Genomic DNA, 18,875 nt, shown 5'->3' with positions numbered 1-18,875 from the left:
CTCGCACAGCAAGATGTGGGTCAGGATCTGCAGGCTGGGAAGAGCTTTCCAGAAGACACTCGTAGCTCTGCCCACCAGCAGGGGCTGTCCTTCCTATAGTTATAGATGAGCGTAGGCCTGTGCTTGGTCCCCACTTTGGGCCCACAAGCTAAAGGGAGGGGCTCAGCTGCCAGTGGGCCTGGCCAGGGTCCAGGCCTGGGTGGGAGGACAAACTTGAATGGCTCCGTGGGCTAGAGTATATGTGGAGACAGACATCCACGTTGCTGGGCCTCCAGCCCAGGCCTCTTTCATCACCCCAAGTGGCCGATGCTAATGCTGGGGTGAGAGGTGCTGGGTTGGCAGAGACGGGGGGAGCTCAAGATGCTCTTACAGCCTGGAGCCCTCAGAGCCTCCCTGAGATGAGGGAAAGGACCCCTGAAGCCTCCTTGCCGAAGGGCCGGGGGAAGGCCTGGGATCCTGGCAGCTCTGCCCTGAGGCCCCCTCACCCAGCTGTTCCTGCAGCTTTTTGGGACTCCCCCAGGGAAGGCCAGATAGAGTTTGCAAAGACTTCTGGGGAAGCCCACCCACCTCCCACCACCCAACACCTTGGGGAACTCCACTGAGGCCAGGCCTAAGGGCCTGAAATTCTCAAGATTGGAGAATTAGCCTGTGGAGAAGGAAACTGAGGATCACAGCAGAGAAGGGCCTGGCCCAAGGTCAAGGAGAAGGAAGTGGGTGCTGGAATCCAGCTTTCCAGACACTGGCCATGCCCCCCTATCCCCACACTTCATGGGAATGGTGGACTTCAGGCCTCAAGGTCTGGAAAAGGATGTTTCCGTGTTCAGTTCATGCATTTTTTCGATACTATTGAGCATCTACTGTATGTGGGTGCTATTGTAGATGCTGAGGATCTTGGGGAACAAAACAGACAAAACCCCTGCCTGCACGCAGGAAGGTGACTGTGAACCAGAAACATAATACATGAGCCAGCTTTATATTACGCTGGTGATGTATACACATGGAGAAAAGGAAGTAGAGAGGGAAGGGGGTTAGGAGGGCCAGGACTCAGGGAAAGGAAGACAGAGATTAGAACTTTAAACAGGCTGGCCAGAGTGGGCTCACTGTGGTGACATTTGAAGGAGGTTGGGGTTAGCCAGGCAGATGTCTGCAGAACATTCCAAACAGAGGTTGGAACAGCAGTGCAAAGGTCCTATGGTAGGAGGGTGCCTGGGATACTTGAGGAACTGCAGGGAGGCCAGAGTGGCTGGAGCAGAGGAGTGGGGAAGGGAAGTGCAGGAGATGAGGCCAGACTGCATGGGGTAGAACGGATGCAGCCTTTGAAAACCATGGGCCTTTATTTAGAATGAAATGGGGAGGCGTTGAAGGGCTTTGGACAGAAGAGCGACATCATCTGACTCATGTTATGAAAGAATCACCCTGTCAGGGTGGTGGGGGAGGGGAGTGGAGGCAGGGAGAAGGTTGGGAGATTGTGGAAGTGATCCAGGGGAGAGATGATGGCGGCCTGGCCAGGATGGTGGCAGTGGAAGCGGTGAGAAATATTTGGACTTCTGACATATTTTGAAGGCAGAGCCAACAGGAAATCCTGATGGGTTGGATGTAGGATGTGAGAGACAGAGAGAAGGCAGGGATGATGCCAAGGCTTGTGGCCTGAGCAGCTGGAAGGATGGAGTTGCCATCAACTGACATTGGGTGGAGCAGGCAGGGCGAGCTTTGGAAGCAACAGACAAGGCTGGCCTGCTGGGAGCTAGGCGGGGAGACTGGCCGGACCTGGCTGCCCTCAGCAGCAAGTCCCTGAGAGATGCCCCTCATCCTCTCCCGGGTGGGGGCAGCACAGAAGTCCATCCTGGGAGTCTTCCTCTTCCAAGCCCCTCTGCCCAGACTTCTCCCAACCTGCTGCTTCCAAGCCTGGGAGGAGGGCCCGGGAGTCAGGGCCCCGCCTGCGGCCCCTCGCCACCGTCAGGCTGCCCTCAGAGCTAGGGTGGTGGTAATGGTGATTGCCGGCGAGGTCAGGCAGGAGGCCACTTCTAACCTGTGATCACCGGCCAGCAGTGACATAAGAAGGGTTTGGATGCCCCTGGAACTTTAGAAGGATAAAATCCGCTGGGTGGAAATGCCCTGGTGAGGGCGGGGCAGAGAAAGCAGACAGCAGAGAACAGCCCTCAGGGGCTCCATCTGCGCTTCCCTTCTTTGAAGACAGCAGAATGTTGTGAGGTCCAGCTTTGGGGAAATGCCCCAGGATTGTCTTGTCTGCACATACTCAACTCAGGACCGTCCTTCTTCCCCAGAGAGTCTACTGTGGGGCAGGGAACGGGCAGGCCCAAGAATCTGACTTGAAGGAAAGCACATGGGACCTAAAGCGCAGGCTTTGTGGCCCTGCTCCTCCACACTAGCGGGTGGCTTTGGAACTCAGTTTTCTCATCTGTAGCACTGAGAGGTGCGTTCCAAGTCCTGGGGTGATTGCGGCTATTACAGACATGTGAGTGTGTGTGTATGTGTGTGTGTGAAGTGCACACAGGCCCTCGGTGGAGGTCTGAAAGCTGGGACATGCTTGGGCTTGCCCCCAGCCTCTTGGGCCGCGGAAAGTCTGGCCCAATGCAGGACAGCCTGTGAAGACGATCCAGCCGGGAATCAGAAAGACTGGACACAGGAAGACCTGCTGACTCTCTCACACCCAGCCTGTTTTCGGTGGGCCGGGAGCCCTGCCACTGTCTCGAGCTGTCCCCGTGGCTCCACTCCCACCCTGCCTCCCACAGGTCTCGCTGATCAGCCTGGTGGCCAACGCGCTGGGCTTTGCTGAGATGGGCCCCATCAAGTCACTGCGGACCTTGCGTGCGCTCCGACCCCTGCGAGCCCTGTCACGATTTGAGGGCATGAGGGTAAGAGGGGTGGCTCTTCCCACAGGGGCAGTGGGAGGTGGCTCCATGGAGGGGACCCGCAGGCCCACTTGCTGTCCAGGCGGCCCTGACCCGGTGGGAGCATGTGCAAGATCTCCAGGAAGCACGGCTGGGCTTGGTGGCACTCGGAGATGGAGAGCTGTGAGAACCTCCCCCGAGGCCTGCCACCCCCAGCCCTGTGGGCTCCACGAGGGCCAGAGAGCCCTGGATAATGGAGATGAAGTGAGGCCTGGGGCACAGCCGTCTCAGCTGCAGCCAGCCCCACCGGCCCAGGGCCCCTTCGGCTTCTGCTCTCCAGTGGGGCCTCGTGTCTGTGTGTGCCCCGGCTCCATGTGTCCATCCCTGTCCCCTGCCTCCTGGCCATCACAGGCTGCCTTCCCTCTGTCTGTGATAGGCAGTAGGGCAGTGCTAGGGAGGATGAAGGAAGCAAGGAAGGAGCCAGCTGTATTCTCACCATGAGAGAGCAGCTTGTATTTGCTTAGTAAACCCTTTGGCACTATTTTCTAAGTGCAGAGCCCTCTGCGTTTGTTTCAAGTCACCAAATTTTACCAAAGAATGTGCACATGTAAGGCAAATTGAAAAGCCCACCAAGAAAAAACATTATCCATTTTATATAGCAAGAAAACGAACCCATGTGTTTGTGTGTGGGGTTTTTTTTGTTTCTTGTTTTTACAAAATGTTCACAGTTCTGTTGTGACTTTAGCAGACACATCTGTGTGTCTCTCACTGACCCTGCAGGCACCATTACACAGCCCCAGTTTGGTTGATGGTTTTGAACTTTGCTCACACCCCCAATCCATGGAGAAGCAAGCTGTTTATTTCTGGTGGGAAGCCATTCACAAGTGAATAATCCGACCTAAGTTAAATGTCTCTTTGGGAGCAAGGACATTTTGTTCTGGGACAAGGGGACATGGGGGAGACACTAGTTGCCAGGAATGCCTCTGCTGTGGCTGCTGTGGCCACAGAGCCAGAGAAGGGCAAACGGGAGAGTTGGTTTCCCGCCCTGTTCCCAGGTTCATCATGCCTGCTGGGGGGCCACGGACCGACCCCCTTCTTTGCGTGTGTCAGCATTACCACATCCACCACCCAGCCCCACACCAGCTCCGCTCCTAGTCTGTGTGGCAAACATGTTCCTGGCTCACAGACAGCTGAGAACTAGCTCCCTCACTGGAGTGGAGTCCCCAGTTATTTTTGCCAAGGATACTTCTCCTGGGTGCTGTGAGTTTAAATGAAGAGCATGGGGCCATGGCCCCATGGGGTCAGAGAGCCTCTCCCTGGGGAGGGCAGAGGCACAGGGAGCGCGCACACCACCCACCCTGCCAGCCCTGCTCCCACCGCAGCATGGGAGGGCTGTCAGAGCACCCTCCAGACGTACCACCCGGAGGTCCCCTGGGCACACTTTACAGGAGAACACCCATCCATCCCAGTAGCAGCAACCCCAAAGGAAACCAGAAGCTTAGCTCAGAGAGTGTATCTCCAGAGGCCCTTTCTCATCAGACTTGTGGCATACTCATCCAGCACAGACCCTGCTGAAAATTAAGTTTGAAGGTCATGGATTCCGGGCAGAGCCAAGAAGGGAAAGGCAGATGTTCTGAGCTCTGTCAGACTTTAGGGTGCAAAGCAAAAGGCGTGTGTGTTCTCTCTCACTCCCCTCGCTGCCCACCAGAGCTTCCAGCCATGGGTTCCCCTTCACTGGGGACAGGAATTGTTCCCCACCCCCATAGGGACCTATACCCACGAGGTTCAGTAGGTTGGGGCTCTTGAAAAGGATGTGTGTTCTGGGCACCCCCAGGAACTGAGCCTCTTCTCTGCCCACTTGAGGTTGTGGTCAATGCCCTGGTGGGTGCCATCCCCTCCATCATGAACGTCCTCCTCGTCTGCCTCATCTTCTGGCTCATCTTCAGTATCATGGGCGTGAACCTCTTCGCGGGGAAGTTTGGGAGATGCATCAACCAGACTGAGGGAGACCTGCCCTTGAACTACACCATCGTGAACAACAAGAGCGACTGTGCGTCTTTCAACGTGACTGGCGAATTGTACTGGACCAAGGTGAAAGTCAACTTTGACAACGTGGGGGCCGGGTACCTGGCCCTTCTGCAGGTGGTAAGTCCCGTGGGGGTGGGGAAGGGCCTTCCTTCCTCCTACCGGCTGACCAGCAACAGGCACCTTCCCCTGTGCTGTGGGCAGGAGAGGGAGAGCAGGGCCACTCTGGATCCTCGCGATAGGATCATGTTGCCCAAAGGAGGCTTAGGATTCTCCAGGGGAATCTTGGCTGCTTGGGAAGGCCCCAGATTTTCCATTCTAAGGAAGATGCTACATTCTCCAAGTATGGCATGGGGCTCCAGCACTACGGCAGAACCAGCTCCCCAGACAGCAGTCAGTTTGGCAGTACGATGGCACAGATTGCAAGTGAATGACCATAGACACCCAGGGACTGAACTATTAGCAAAATTGTGACTCTGGCCACCCCTCTGTTATAAAAGGTAGTGATACCTCCTGCATTGTTAAAAGAATATATTTCCTTTCATCTCTAATGTGCAAGGTGTGTGATGTTGAAACACGCATGGCCTTCCCCAGTCTTTCCGAAGTTTCCATTGATTTGCGAGGACAGTGGCTTCAGTGATTGTAATGCACAGCATACACGTAACCTTGACAACAGAAATCAGTCTGAACCATAACATGCGAAGCTGCAGCTTGTTCTTCTTGCTGTCCCAACCAAAAGCCCAGACACCTGTCTCTAGTCCCCAGAACAGAGGGAAGCTTGGCACATCCCATCACACCTCCACCCACCTCTTAAATCGCAGGGATAGCTTTCCCCAGCGACTCCCCTGAAATACCTCGTGGGGAACATGATTAGAGCCAAACTCAGAGCGCCTTCCATCCCCGTGACTGTCCCTTCTGAATGTCAGAACTTGGAAGGAAAGCCCCCTTTCTGTTGCAGACAGAACCGCACAGTGGCTGGGAAGAATTCGGCCACGGGCATCTCGTAACCTTGGGTGGTCCCCAGCAGGTCCCACAGCATCTCCAGGCCTCTCTGTACAGGTGAGGGCCCCGTGGCACAGGGAGCTGAAGCAGTTGCCTTCTCTGCGGCTGCCTTGGTTTTCCTCTGCCCTCCCTGACTCATGAAAACTCTTAGACGTGGAAAGTCTGTGCAGACCAGCTTATACCCTGAAAGTAGGCTCAGGACACGATCGGATTTTGCCGAGGACACAGGTGAGGTTCGGTAGACAATTGGTCTCACCACCAAGCATGTCCCCCAGGGCTCTTTCTGAATCATCATAGCATCCCAGACTTGGGCAGTCCATGCAGCCAGTGCCAGGACCTTGTCCTATTCGGCCTCCTCTTTCCTGCCTCGTGTGCCATGCCAGCGCCGGCACGTATGGACTCACAAGAGCCAATTGCTACATTTTCCAATATTTGGCAAGCCATTATTAAAAATTAGATTTTTTTAAACTTGTAATTAACTCAATGGTATTGAAACGAAATCAGAACTCACCATTACCACTTATTATCAGCTATGCTCCTGGGGTTATTCACACCTATTATATCCATGGAAATATTACAGAAATACAGTGGAAATATTACAACGCTGTGTTCCTGTGCATCTCTCCCCAGCTCTGTGTTCAGTAATGACATGTTGGCAACTTAAGGATGACAATGATGGGAGTATTTACACAGAGAAGTTGGCAAACGCAACAATCAGGGCTTTTCTTTTTCTTCTGGAAAGCCATTTGTTAGCCATTTGCCAACACACCACTAGCAAAAGGACCCCCTTAAGTATGAGGGAAGGTTGGGATTCTTCAGGGACTTCCTTTGAAAAGCTATGAAGCAGAAGCACTAAGGCTCATGACAAAGGGGACCAGGTCAGCCCTGGAGTCCACCTTAAGTAAGAACTGAGAGCCCAAGAGCCACCTCTCTCTCCCTGATACCTGCTGTGCGCTTCTGTGTCATTTTAGAATCTGAAATGAATGTGGATCTGAAGGGAAGTCTCTTGACCAACATCAAGAAGTTTATTCCCCCACTGTATGACCTTCTTGGGGTGTCTGCTTGGCTGGCTTCCCCTCCTCCTCAGCCCTGAACAAGAAGGCCTTTCCCTGACCACCCAGCCATTTGGATACTGCTGAAAGGGTGGGATGGACTGCTTGCTTCTTGTAGGAGGTTATTTCCTGGCCTCATCTGCCCAGACAGGAGCCCTATGTAGCTCCGTAGATGCAGGATTAAAGGATTTCCTTACTTTTGTTTTTTCTTTCCAGGCAACATTTAAAGGCTGGATGGACATCATGTATGCAGCGGTGGACTCCAGGGGGGTAGGTTGTCACACTGGCCTCTCGGCCTGAGTCAGGCATCCGAGGTTCCCAGCTTCTTGGCCACCAGGGAATCAGGGTCTACATCCCATAAGGGCCAGGTCTCTTGTGTCAACCCAGAGTTGAGCCTCTCTGGAATGCCTAGGCCTGGCCCTGGGGCAAGGTCGTGTGGTCTCCCAAGGAGTCCCCAGATTTACAAGTATCTTTCAAATTAAATTCACTGTAATTTAGTTGAATCAAAGTCTTACCCCAGGAGGATGGGGTGGAACCAACAGAGACATAAATCAAGTTTCTCCTTTGTCCTTGTGCTCCACCCCCATCACACTGACAGTTGCAGGCTGAGAGATGCCCCTATATACTCAAACCTCCCAGTGGCCCAGGGGAAGGAGCCATGCAGGGACGCTGTGCCAGCCCTGAGCCCAGCATGCCTGCCCTTATCACCTGCCACCACCCACTCTTCTCAACTCCATCCCCACCCACCCATCACACACACTCAGACATACACCCTGTGTGGTGACCTTCCTCTGACACACCCAGCCAGCCCACCCCCGTTCCCGCCTGTCTGACCTCCCATCTGGTTTCTCCCCTCTAGTATGAAGAGCAGCCCCAGTGGGAATACAACCTCTACATGTACATCTACTTTGTTATTTTCATCATCTTCGGGTCTTTCTTCACCCTGAACCTTTTCATCGGTGTCATCATTGACAACTTCAACCAACAGAAGAAAAAGATACGTAGAGCGCAGGTTCCCCAGGCTGCAGGGCAAGGCTGGATGCCAGGGACTTGGGAGCCTTTCCAGCTCCTGGCCCCATTTTTCCTTCCTGTTGGGGATGGTCCTCTTCTTGCTCCTGTTGGGATAGGGTGGGAGAGGGGTGTGTCTATGATGTGACCTGCTTAGGGCTGTAAGCCTGTAACAAGGGGCCCCACGCCTGCCGTAGTCTGAGAGATGAGGCTCCTAAGAGAACCTGGGGTGAGGGTTGTGTCTATTTACCTGGTCCGTGATCAGGGACAATGGTGGGGGCGGTGCTGCACAGAGGCCAGGGTCTTCCAGGAGCTCCATCAGAGGGGCCGTGATTGGGTGGCAGGCAAACCAAGTGGGCAGAGAGAACTTCCAAGGTGGCTGAGCTGGGCAGGGGAGAGGATGGGAGTAGGGACTGGATTTGCAAGTCACAAAGTCAGAGAGAGCTCAAGGAGAATGGGGACAGGGACTCAGGAGAAGCAGGTCCGGGGGTGGGGGGAATCTCTGGTGCAGGATAGAGGCACACTTTTGTCCCCCGGGAGAGGAAGTACGGAGGAGCGCAACCCTGGCATCCTCATCAAGGAGGCGAGATCCCTGTGCCCTCCATGCTGGGGGCTCTGAGAACTCCAAAATGAAGCTGGTGCCTGTCTCTCTGCACTTAGGGGGACAGGACATCTTCATGACAGAGGAGCAGAAGAAGTACTACAATGCCATGAAAAAGCTGGGCTCCAAGAAGCCCCAGAAGCCCATCCCACGGCCCCTGGTGAGTCAGGCTCTCGATTTGGTGGGAGTGGGGAGGACCAGCTGAGGGGACCCTGAGAAGGCCCCATGCCACAAGACCAGCTATCAGGGCCTCTTCATAGTCTTTTGGCCCAGCCTAGGGCCCTCAGCCTGTCCAGGAAAGGAGGGACCTATAACCACACACAGGGGCCTCAGTCTCACGGAGATAGAGGGGAAGGCATGAGACAGCTATGGCAGCCCAGGGGACACTCCCCTCCCACAGGAACCTCTCAGTGAGCCCCCTTCTCCCCTGCAGGGCTGCAGGCTTTCCCCAGGGAGCGCAGGGCAGCCTGCCCCCACCCCCGTGCATAACCTCATCCTTGCAACTCCCTGAGCAGTAGAGTTCCCTGGTAGGTGGGGCCCAGAGGGGTGCTGGGTTCTCTGCTAGGCTGACTCCCTTGGCCCAGAAAAGTGTGTGTGTGTGTGTGTATTGGAGCAGGATGGGGGCAGTACTGAGGTTAATTAGGTGAATGGTACCTAAATCACTAGCTTGTAAGTGGCAGCCCCAGTTTTTGCATCTGATTCATCCATTTCATCTTATACTTTCCTGTTCTCCATGCTCGGTTCTAGGTTACTTGTGTGTGTACGTGTGTGTGTGTGTACATGCGCACACGTGTGTTTTCACTTATTTATAATCGTCTCTCTTCCCCAAAATAATCTTACAATTAAAGACACATATAAATACAGTCAGTAGAATCCACTGGACCACCGGGGGAGTCCCAAGTAGAATAAATAAAATAAATTCCATAAAAAGAGTGGAGAAAATTTGTTAACCTGAGGACTGAGACAATTACTAGGACTGAAATTTAAATCTGACCTTGAGCCTTCAGACAGTGGGAACAAAAAGGGAAGCATGATGAATGATGTGCTGAGGAAACTCGGGGTAAGAGAGGTCCCTTTCTGAAGAGCCATCAGAGATGGTCTCAGGGGAGAGAGAGCCTAGGACTGGGCCTGGAAGCCCAGGGAGCTTTCAGCAGGAGAGCCAGGCTGGCCGGCATCCTGACTTCTTCTTCTTCCCGTGACTGTCTGGGGGCATTGGCCCCCGCCCCCGCCAGAGGATGAAGTAGGAGGGTAGGTGGCCTGGGCTGAGAGGCAGCAATGGGGGCGTGCTAGCCTGTCTGAGACCCCTGCTGAGCCCGTCTTCTGCCCCTCCTTTCAGAACAAGTATCAGGGCTTCATATTCGACATTGTGACCAAGCAGGCCTTCGATGTCACCATCATGTTTCTCATCTGCTTGAACATGGTGACCATGATGGTGGAGACAGATGACCAGAGCCCTGAGAAGGTCAACATCTTGGCCAAGATCAACCTGCTCTTCGTAGCCATCTTCACAGGCGAATGTATCATCAAGATGGCTGCCCTGCGCTACTATTACTTCACCAACAGCTGGAACATCTTTGACTTCGTGGTTGTCATCCTCTCCATCGTGGGTGGGTATGCAAGTTGGCTGGGCAGAAAAGCCCTCCCCAGGCCAGGACTTTCCCTCTGCTCCAGCCCTGGATCTGTACTTCACCATAACAAGTACACCAGGCTCCTACATTCTTTTCTCTCTACATTCCTTGCCTCTACCCCCATCTCATACACACACACACACACACACACACACACACACACACACACACTCACACACACATCTGGGAGGGCCCAATCAGGCCAAGGGGCCAACCTGATAGAGGACCCAGCACCCCCTCCTGGCCCCACCCTCCCTGGAACCCTGGAACACAGCTCTCTGATTGGAGAGCTTCAAGGATGAGTCTGGGAAAGGGAATGGGACCTGTGGGGGCTTTCCTGCCTTCCCAAGGGAAGCCTGCCCCTTAGGCTGAAGGAGGAAGAGGTTCCAGAGTCGGGAGGCAGGTGGCCCTCTAAAGTAGAAGTTATCCCTGGAGATGGAAAATTCTGGAGTCTAGCCACCCAGGTATGTGCCAGCTTCCTTCAGACATCACCTGCCTCATGCAGTTTACCTTATAAAGTCAGCACTGAGGCAGGGAAATCATACAACTATGTCTGAGACCCCTGCTGAGCCCGTCTTCTGCCCCTCCTTTCAGAACAAGTATCAGGGCTTCATATTCGACATTGTGACCAAGCAGGCCTTCGATGTCACCATCATGTTTCTCATCTGCTTGAACATGGTGACCATGATGGTGGAGACAGATGACCAGAGCCCTGAGAAGGTCAACATCTTGGCCAAGATCAACCTGCTCTTCGTAGCCATCTTCACAGGCGAATGTATCATCAAGATGGCTGCCCTGCGCTACTATTACTTCACCAACAGCTGGAACATCTTTGACTTCGTGGTTGTCATCCTCTCCATCGTGGGTGGGTATGCAAGTTGGCTGGGCAGAAAAGCCCTCCCCAGGCCAGGACTTTCCCTCTGCTCCAGCCCTGGATCTGTACTTCACCATAACAAGTACACCAGGCTCCTACATTCTTTTCTCTCTACATTCCTTGCCTCTACCCCCATCTCATACACACACACACACACACACACACACACACACACACACACACTCACACACACATCTGGGAGGGCCCAATCAGGCCAAGGGGCCAACCTGATAGAGGACCCAGCACCCCCTCCTGGCCCCACCCTCCCTGGAACCCTGGAACACAGCTCTCTGATTGGAGAGCTTCAAGGATGAGTCTGGGAAAGGGAATGGGACCTGTGGGGGCTTTCCTGCCTTCCCAAGGGAAGCCTGCCCCTTAGGCTGAAGGAGGAAGAGGTTCCAGAGTCGGGAGGCAGGTGGCCCTCTAAAGTAGAAGTTATCCCTGGAGATGGAAAATTCTGGAGTCTAGCCACCCAGGTATGTGCCAGCTTCCTTCAGACATCACCTGCCTCATGCAGTTTACCTTATAAAGTCAGCACTGAGGCAGGGAAATCATACAACTAGGGAGAAGCAGAGACAGGATTCGTACACAGTCTACTCAGGCTGCTATAACAAAATACCAGACTGGGTAACTTATAAACAACAGAAATTTACCTCTCACAGTTCTGGATGCTGGAAGTCCAAGATTAAGGCACCAGCATAATAATGTTTTCTGGTGAGGGTCCTTTTCCTGGTTCATAACCTGCACCTTCTTGCCATGTCCTCACAAAGTGGAAGGGGCTAGGGAGCTCCATGAGCCTCTTTTATAAGGGCACTAATCCCATTTATGTGGGCTCCACCCTCATGACTTAAGCACCTACCAAGGTCCCACCTTCTAATACCATCATCTTTGAGAGTTGGGATTTCAACATATGAATTTAGGGGGAGACAGAAACATTCAGACCATAGCACATGCCCATATCTGTTTAACTTCAGAGCCCAAGTTCTTTTTTTAACAACAGTTTTATTGAGATATAATTTACATAACATAAATCCACCCTTTCAAGTGTACTTCAGTACTTTTTAGTATATTCACATAGCTGTGCAACCATCATCACACTCTAATTTTAGAATATTTTCCTCATCCCCAAAAGAGACTCTGTACCCATTTAGCGATCAGTCCCCATTTTCCCTCTCCCCAGCCCCTTGGCAACCAGTAACCTAAAATTTTGAGGGGCCGCCAAACTGTTTTCCAAAGTGGCTGCACCATTTTACATTCCTATCCTCAATGTATGAGGGTTCCAATTACTCCACATCCTTACCAACACTTGTTATTTTCTGTATTTTTTAATTATAGCCACTCTAGTGGGTATGAAGTGATATCTCATTGCAGTTTTGGTTTGCATTTCCCGGATGACTAATGATGATGAACATCTTTTTATGTGTTTATTGGTCATTTTCCTTGGTATATCTTGGTATATAATAAGAGAAATGTCTTGGAGGAATGTCTTCAAATCCTTTGCTCAGTTTTTTAATTGACTTATTTATGTTTTTATTGAGTTGTAAGAATTCTTTATATATTCTGGAGGCCAGTCCCTTATCAGATATATGATTTGCAAATATTTTCTCCCATTCTGTAGGTTGTCTTTTTACTTTCTTGGTTGTTATCTCTTGAAGCACAAAGCTTTTATTTTTAAGTCCAATTTATCAATATTTTTTTTCTTTTGTCACTTGTGTTCAGGGCCCAGTCTTGACCCTGCCTCCACAGACCTCTGCCTTGGGGTGACTGGCTTTCATCTTTCTGTCATGTTCAGACCCTGCCTTCAGTGACTCAGAGGCAAAAGCAGGGGCTGCTATGGCTGCAGTAATGGACAGATGGTTAGAAGCTGGAAGTTAGGTCAGGAAATGCTCCAAGAGGTCCCAGGTAGGGGTGAGGGCGAGATTGTGCCTGGTGGGACTGGAGAGAAGCTTTAGAGAATGCGGGTATCAGGAACAGAGCCCTTGAGGCATAGTCTCAGAGATTCCAGGAGGTGCAGTCTGTCCTCAGGAACACCTAGTGATCCCAGAGCTTGTGTACCAGAGAGGCATAGTTAACATGTCGACTTGGAGCCAGAGTGTCTGAGTCAAATCGCAGCTTCTCACTGACTAGGTGGTAACTTGGGTAAGTTTCTTCTTCCAGAAAATGAGGATGATGGTATCAGCTTTCCTCCTAGGGTAAGCCCTTTCTTCTGTTGGAAGGGCTAAATGGATGGATATGAATTGCTCAGCCCAGTGCCCTATTGACAGTGAACACTGGACATATGTCAGCCAGTGACATTATTATCATATGAGGAGTCGGGAAAGGTCACTTGGGCCAATACGAGGCAAGTGTATTCCACTCTTTCTCCTATAACTTACATCCCTGCCCCTCGGAACTCCAAATTCAGAGTAGTCAGTAGAGATGGGTGGGCAGGCCCGGCAGCTAGCAGAGTTGAGAGGGTCATAGGAAGCACCTCAGAGAGGCTGAGATGCGACAGGTGAGGTGCGGGGAGTGGGCCGACTGCCTGGCCAGTGCCTCTTGTATTTCAGTGTGCACACAAACGACCTGGGCTTGTTAAAACACAGTGGGTCTGGGGCGGAGCTGAGATTCTGCATTCCTGATAAGTGCCCAGGAGATCAGGCTTCTGGTCCTTGGACCACACTTTGAGTAGCAAGGAGCTAAAAGTTCCCGAGTTCTCGTCCAAGGTGGGCCACCAAGATGCTGAGAAAGTCCCCTGAGGCCTCAGAACCCAAGATCTGGAAGATGGGCCTGGTACGGCTCTGCATGTGTTCTCAGGAGACTCGGGAACGGAGAGCTAAGAAGGCACTTTGCAAAAGATGCAGGTACTGTAGGTCCTCCTTTTCTGGACCACAGATGCAGCAATGGAGCCTCAAAGAGGTGGGTGGAGGCAGGGTCCTTGCAGGCCCCAGGTGACCCAGGCCTCCGCTTCCTGGCTCCTCGCTGTACAGAGACCCCTCCCAGCGATGCTGGGCTGGAGGGAGGACAGCAATGCCATCAGTGGCCACAGTCTGCATTGTTTCCCACAGGCACTGTGCTCTCAGACATCATCCAGAAGTACTTCTTCTCCCCAACGCTCTTCCGAGTCATCCGCCTGGCCCGGATCGGCCGCATCCTCAGGCTGATCCGTGGGGCCAAGGGCATCCGCACGCTGCTCTTCGCGCTCATGATGTCTCTGCCCGCCCTCTTCAACATTGGGCTGCTGCTCTTCCTGGTCATGTTCATCTACTCCATCTTCGGCATGGCCAACTTCGCCTACGTCAAGTGGGAGGCTGGCATTGATGACATGTTCAACTTCCAGACCTTCGCCAACAGCATGCTGTGCCTCTTCCAGATCACCACGTCGGCAGGCTGGGACAGGCTTCTCAGCCCCATCCTCAACACGGGGCCTCCCTACTGCGACCCCACCCTGCCCAACAGCAACGGCTCCCGGGGGAACTGCGGGAGCCCCGCCGTGGGCATCCTCTTCTTCACCACCTACATCATCATCTCCTTCCTCATCGTGGTCAACATGTACATCGCCATCATCCTGGAGAACTTCAGTGTGGCCACGGAGGAGAGCACGGAGCCCCTGAGCGAGGATGACTTCGACATGTTCTATGAGATCTGGGAGAAGTTTGACCCGGAGGCCACCCAGTTCATTGAGTATTCGGCCCTGTCCGACTTTGCTGACGCCCTGTCTGAGCCACTCCGAATCGCCAAGCCCAACCAGATAAGCCTCATCAATATGGACCTGCCCATGGTGAGCGGGGACCGTATCCACTGCATGGACATCCTCTTTGCCTTCACCAAGAGGGTCCTGGGCGAGTCTGGGGAGATGGACGCCCTGAAGATCCAAATGGAGGAGAAGTTCATGGCGGCCAACCCGTCCAAGATCTCGTACGAGCCCATCACCACCACACTCCGGCGCAAGCACGAGGAGGTGTCGGCCTCGATCATCCAACGGGCCTTCCGCAGGCACCTGCTGCGGCGCTCCATGAAGCACGCCTCCTTCCTCTTCCGCCAGCAGGCGGGCGGCAGCGGCCTCCCCGAGGAGGATGCCCCCGAGCAGGAGGGCCTCATCGCCTACATGATGAACAAGAACTTCTCCCAGCGCCTTGTCCCGCTCTCCAGCTCCTCCATCTCCTCCACGTCCTTCCCACCCTCCTACGACAGCGTCACCAGGGCCACCAGCGATAACCCCCAGGCACGGGCATCTGACTACAGCCCCAGCGAGGATCTCGCGGACATCCCCCCGTCCCCAGACAGGGACCGTGAATCTGTCGTGTGAGCGTGCCCCGGTGGGCCAGCGCACAGCGTCATGGCAAACCCGAATGCAGCCCCAGACCAGCAGCCATTGGGCCATCTGTCCTTGCTTTGGGCTTCCGGAGTGAGAGATGAGCCTCAGCCCCATGGACCGACAAGGCAGAGTCCTGTGCACCATGCTGACGGCTGGAAGCATTTGGCTAAGCCAGCCATTCGGGGTGGCCTGTCCCTAGAGACCCCAAGTGTACCAGTCCTGGTGGAAGGGTCTGGTCAGGCAACACCCCAGGGCTCTGACAAGCAACTCCATCCCAGCTGCTGAGACAAAATACAAAACTGAGACTGTATGTGTTGTGAACGGGCTTTCATAAATTTATTATATTTGATATTTTTTTACTTGAGCAAAGAACTAACTTTTTTCATGGACGGATCGGCAGCAATTCCCGCTGCCTCTTCTTAACTCTGCACAAGAGTGTCTATGGAGCTGCTGGGACTCTGTTGTCAAAGCAAAAGTGAAATCCAGTGTGGGTCCCACAGGCCTTCACTGCCCAGGGGTTGGGCTAAGGTGCCAAGAGGGCTGAACCCCTTCCCCTTCATGCGTATGCACACTCTCATACACACAGAGGCCAGGCACAGGCCACGTGTGGCCTGGGCTCCCCGAGGTGAGCACCAGGCAGCCTCTTCTGCCCTAGCCTAAGGGAGACAGGCCTTTCCTCCCGGCCCCCATGGGTGGGATTCTTGTCAGCCGGGGCTCATGCTGGCCTTCCATTGTCCCCAAGGTCCATTTTCCGCTTGTATTTTTATGCAGGCCACCCTGGGGTCAGTTCTACAGATACAGCAAGCTTCCAGAAGAGAGTGTCCCGGGTCCCAGGGCTGGTCCTCGGCACTGATGTTGCCTTTCTTCCCTGGAGAGCGTGGCCTCTGTTAGTGTATTAACATTAAACGAAGGGCCTGAGGGAGGAGCCCCACTCACTTCCTGCCACCCAGCTTGTCCTTGCTGCCCAGCCTGGCCGGCCCTGCCCCACAGGCGAGGAAGAGAAGGCTGAGCCCATGGGGTTAGGGCTGAGAAACACAACAGCCCTCAGAGCAGGGACCCCTGGCCCATGTGGAGAAGGGAGTCTGTTGTCATCACCCAGGCTCTCTCTCCGGACCTTTCTGCCTCTGCCCAGCTGTGAGGGGATGCCCGTGTGGCCTCCAGCTCCTCTCCAGATGCAGTGGCATGGGAGTGGGGAGGGCTGTTTGGGCCCTGTGCAGAGAAGGGGCCTCAGGAGGCTCAGGCCCAGTCCCTGTGCCCTGGGAGGAGAATGGACCCCAGGCCCCCTGGGAAAGGGAGTAGTGTGACCCTGGACCAGCCCCTCCCGCTCAGCCCAGGGTCCTGGTGGCACCCGCATGCAAGGACCTTCTGGGGCAGCGGCCAGGCTGCCCATAGGTCTTGTGAGCAGTCCTTTTCAGGGAAAAATACTTTTTCTAGTCCAATTACCACCCCCAGGGCCTCTTCAGCTGCTGACAATCCTACTTAGCATATGCAAATCTTTTAATGTAGAGAACTGTCACCCTGAGAGTGACAGTGGTGGCTGGTGGAGCCTGTGCAGGCAGGGGCTCGGCTGCCCAAATCCGCTCTCCAGCAAAGCCGCCCTCCACCCGGCGGCAGCCACCTCTCAGGGCAGCCCAGGAAGCCAGAAGCTGGCTGTCCTAACCTACCTCGCCGAGCCGTCAGGGAGCTGGCCGTGGGGAGCTAAGGGGACACTGCCGGCGAGACAAGTATTATGTTTCTTCTTGTCACCTGAGTTCCCTTGGTGGCAGCCCCAGCCTCCACCCCCTTCCACCCCAGTGATTTCTCTTCTCCCATGTTCCCTTTGAGTCCAGTGTGGGATGTGGTTTTTAACTGCCCCAGCGACACTTCTCTGAGTGGAAATCTTATTTTTGTAGCTCTCTGTGCTGTGCTCTTAAGGCTTGGAGAGGTGTGTGCCCTCCCTGGCACCTGGCACCCAGAGCCTGCTGCATGGACGGGGATGAGGCTGGGAGGCCGGCCGGCCTGCAGGCCCAGCTGACCAGAAGGCAACTGGGGTTTTATGTGTGGGGACAGCCTGGGAGCCTGAGGCAGGTGCCCAGGGCCAGCCGCTGACAGACGACGCTGGCTGCACCAAGTGCCAGCCGTTGTCTGAACTACCCAAGCACTTCTCACCAAACTTCGTGCGTAAATGAGATACATATTTTTAAAACAAACCAATAAATGGCTTACATGACCTGGCCTGGACTCTGTTCTTTTTTTTTTAATTGAAGCATAGTTGATTTACAAATTTACAATATTGTGTTAGTTTCTGGTATACAGCAAAGTGATTCCGTTTTATATATATATATATATATTTACACATACTTTTTTTTTTTGCAGATACCCGCAAAGCCAGTATGTAAACAAAGGTGACCCCCAGTGTCATCAAATTCAGCCTTTATTTTTGCCTCTTCCTGTTCCTTTCAGCTTCATTCAGTGGAGACAATCTTCCCTGGCCCCAGGTAAAAACCAGGCCAATGCTGGGGCTTTTCCACTCAGTCTTGGGTGAAACAGCAGCCTTCAGCCACCCTGTTGTAAATACCATCTTAGCCTCATCCTGAGAGTGTCCAGTCCTACGACAGTCGGCGATAGGGTGGCTGGACGGCTAGAGAGGACTCTCATACGGGCATCTTCTGGCTTTCTGGAGACTCCCTACTGGGCCTTCTCCCTGTAGTCTCCTCAGCCCTAGGAATGCACTCTTCCGGGTGCCCCGTGACCCTTCCTTTGCCTGTGGGCACCTGAGGGTCTACTCCCAGCCTCTTCCTGCCAAGCCCCTGGACCTTCCCGGTAGCCCTGTTGTGGAGGCTCACACAGGTCCTCTCTGCCTGCTGCCTCTGGTCCTCAGGAAGCACTAAGCACACTTGCCCCACCCACACTGGCCTGCGGCCAGGCCCCAACAGCAGTGTGCTCCGAGGCCACCACCAGAGCAACCCTCCCTCCAGGTCCCAGGGCTGGTCCACTTGAGCCCCAGTGAGGCCCAGTCCTCTGTGTCAAAGCTCTCCAAAGGCCCAGGAAGCCCCCCTCAGCAGGCCAGGGTTAGAAGGTGGCACCCTCCACACACAGGCCATCCCCCAGAAGAAAGCCACAGGGTCCTGGAAACAACTCATGACAGTTCTCTGCAAGAAACCCACTCGCAACAGGTTCCCTTGGACCCCTTTTTCTATCCTTGATGTGCCTATGGGGTCCCCATGTCTGGTTCCATTTCTCTTGTAAGCCATCTGCATATAAGAGACACATGGTTTGGCATCCTGAAACTCTTGGTATTGGTCCCTTGGTCAAAACAGGGGCAGAGACAGTCCATTTTAACCTCCTGTGACACTTAATTGTCTCCCCAGCCAGACCAGGGCATTTCAAAGGGCAGGCCGTGTCCCAGTGTAGTGGGCCACGACCAGCTTTTTTTAAAATGATATCAGAATTTAAAATAGCAGTGGATGCTATGTGCTTAGGATAAGTGTTGTTTTGTGAAGCTATTGTTTCAGATATACATAGAAAACTTGGGTGAGTGCCTGTATGTACACTGGGTG

At 53.7% G+C, this 18,875-nt stretch overlaps 1 protein-coding gene across 8 annotated transcripts in view; it reads left to right on the top strand.

The window, feature by feature from the left end:
• The window catches only part of SCN5A (sodium voltage-gated channel alpha subunit 5), an 86,721-nt gene extending 71,394 nt beyond the window's left edge, over positions 1-15,327 (top strand). For 4 of the 8 annotated variants that reach the window (XM_024768948.1, XM_024768943.1, XM_024768947.1 and 1 more), the window contains 7 exons: positions 2,754-2,876; positions 4,716-4,997; positions 7,148-7,201; positions 7,791-7,928; positions 8,596-8,700; positions 9,877-10,147; positions 14,087-15,327. In XM_024768948.1, the coding sequence (XP_024624716.1) occupies positions 2,754-2,876; positions 4,716-4,997; positions 7,148-7,201; positions 7,791-7,928; positions 8,596-8,700; positions 9,877-10,147; positions 14,087-15,327 (2,214 nt within the window). Of the gene's footprint in view, positions 1-2,753; positions 2,877-4,715; positions 4,998-7,147; positions 7,202-7,790; positions 7,933-8,595; positions 8,701-9,876; positions 10,148-14,086 lie in introns of all 8 variants that reach the window. The other 4 variants (XM_024768945.1, XM_024768944.1, XM_024768941.1 and 1 more) reach the window with 3 other exon arrangements.
• The last annotated feature ends 3,548 nt before the right edge of the window (positions 15,328-18,875 follow it).

The sequence above is a fragment of the Neophocaena asiaeorientalis genome, unplaced genomic scaffold, assembly GCF_003031525.2.
Source record: "Neophocaena asiaeorientalis asiaeorientalis breed wild unplaced genomic scaffold, Neophocaena_asiaeorientalis_V1.1 scaffold1058, whole genome shotgun sequence".
NCBI classification, from domain to species: domain Eukaryota; kingdom Metazoa; phylum Chordata; class Mammalia; order Artiodactyla; family Phocoenidae; genus Neophocaena; species Neophocaena asiaeorientalis.
Note: the sequence above shows the minus strand (reverse complement) of the source record. Positions and strands in the feature narration are given on the sequence as shown.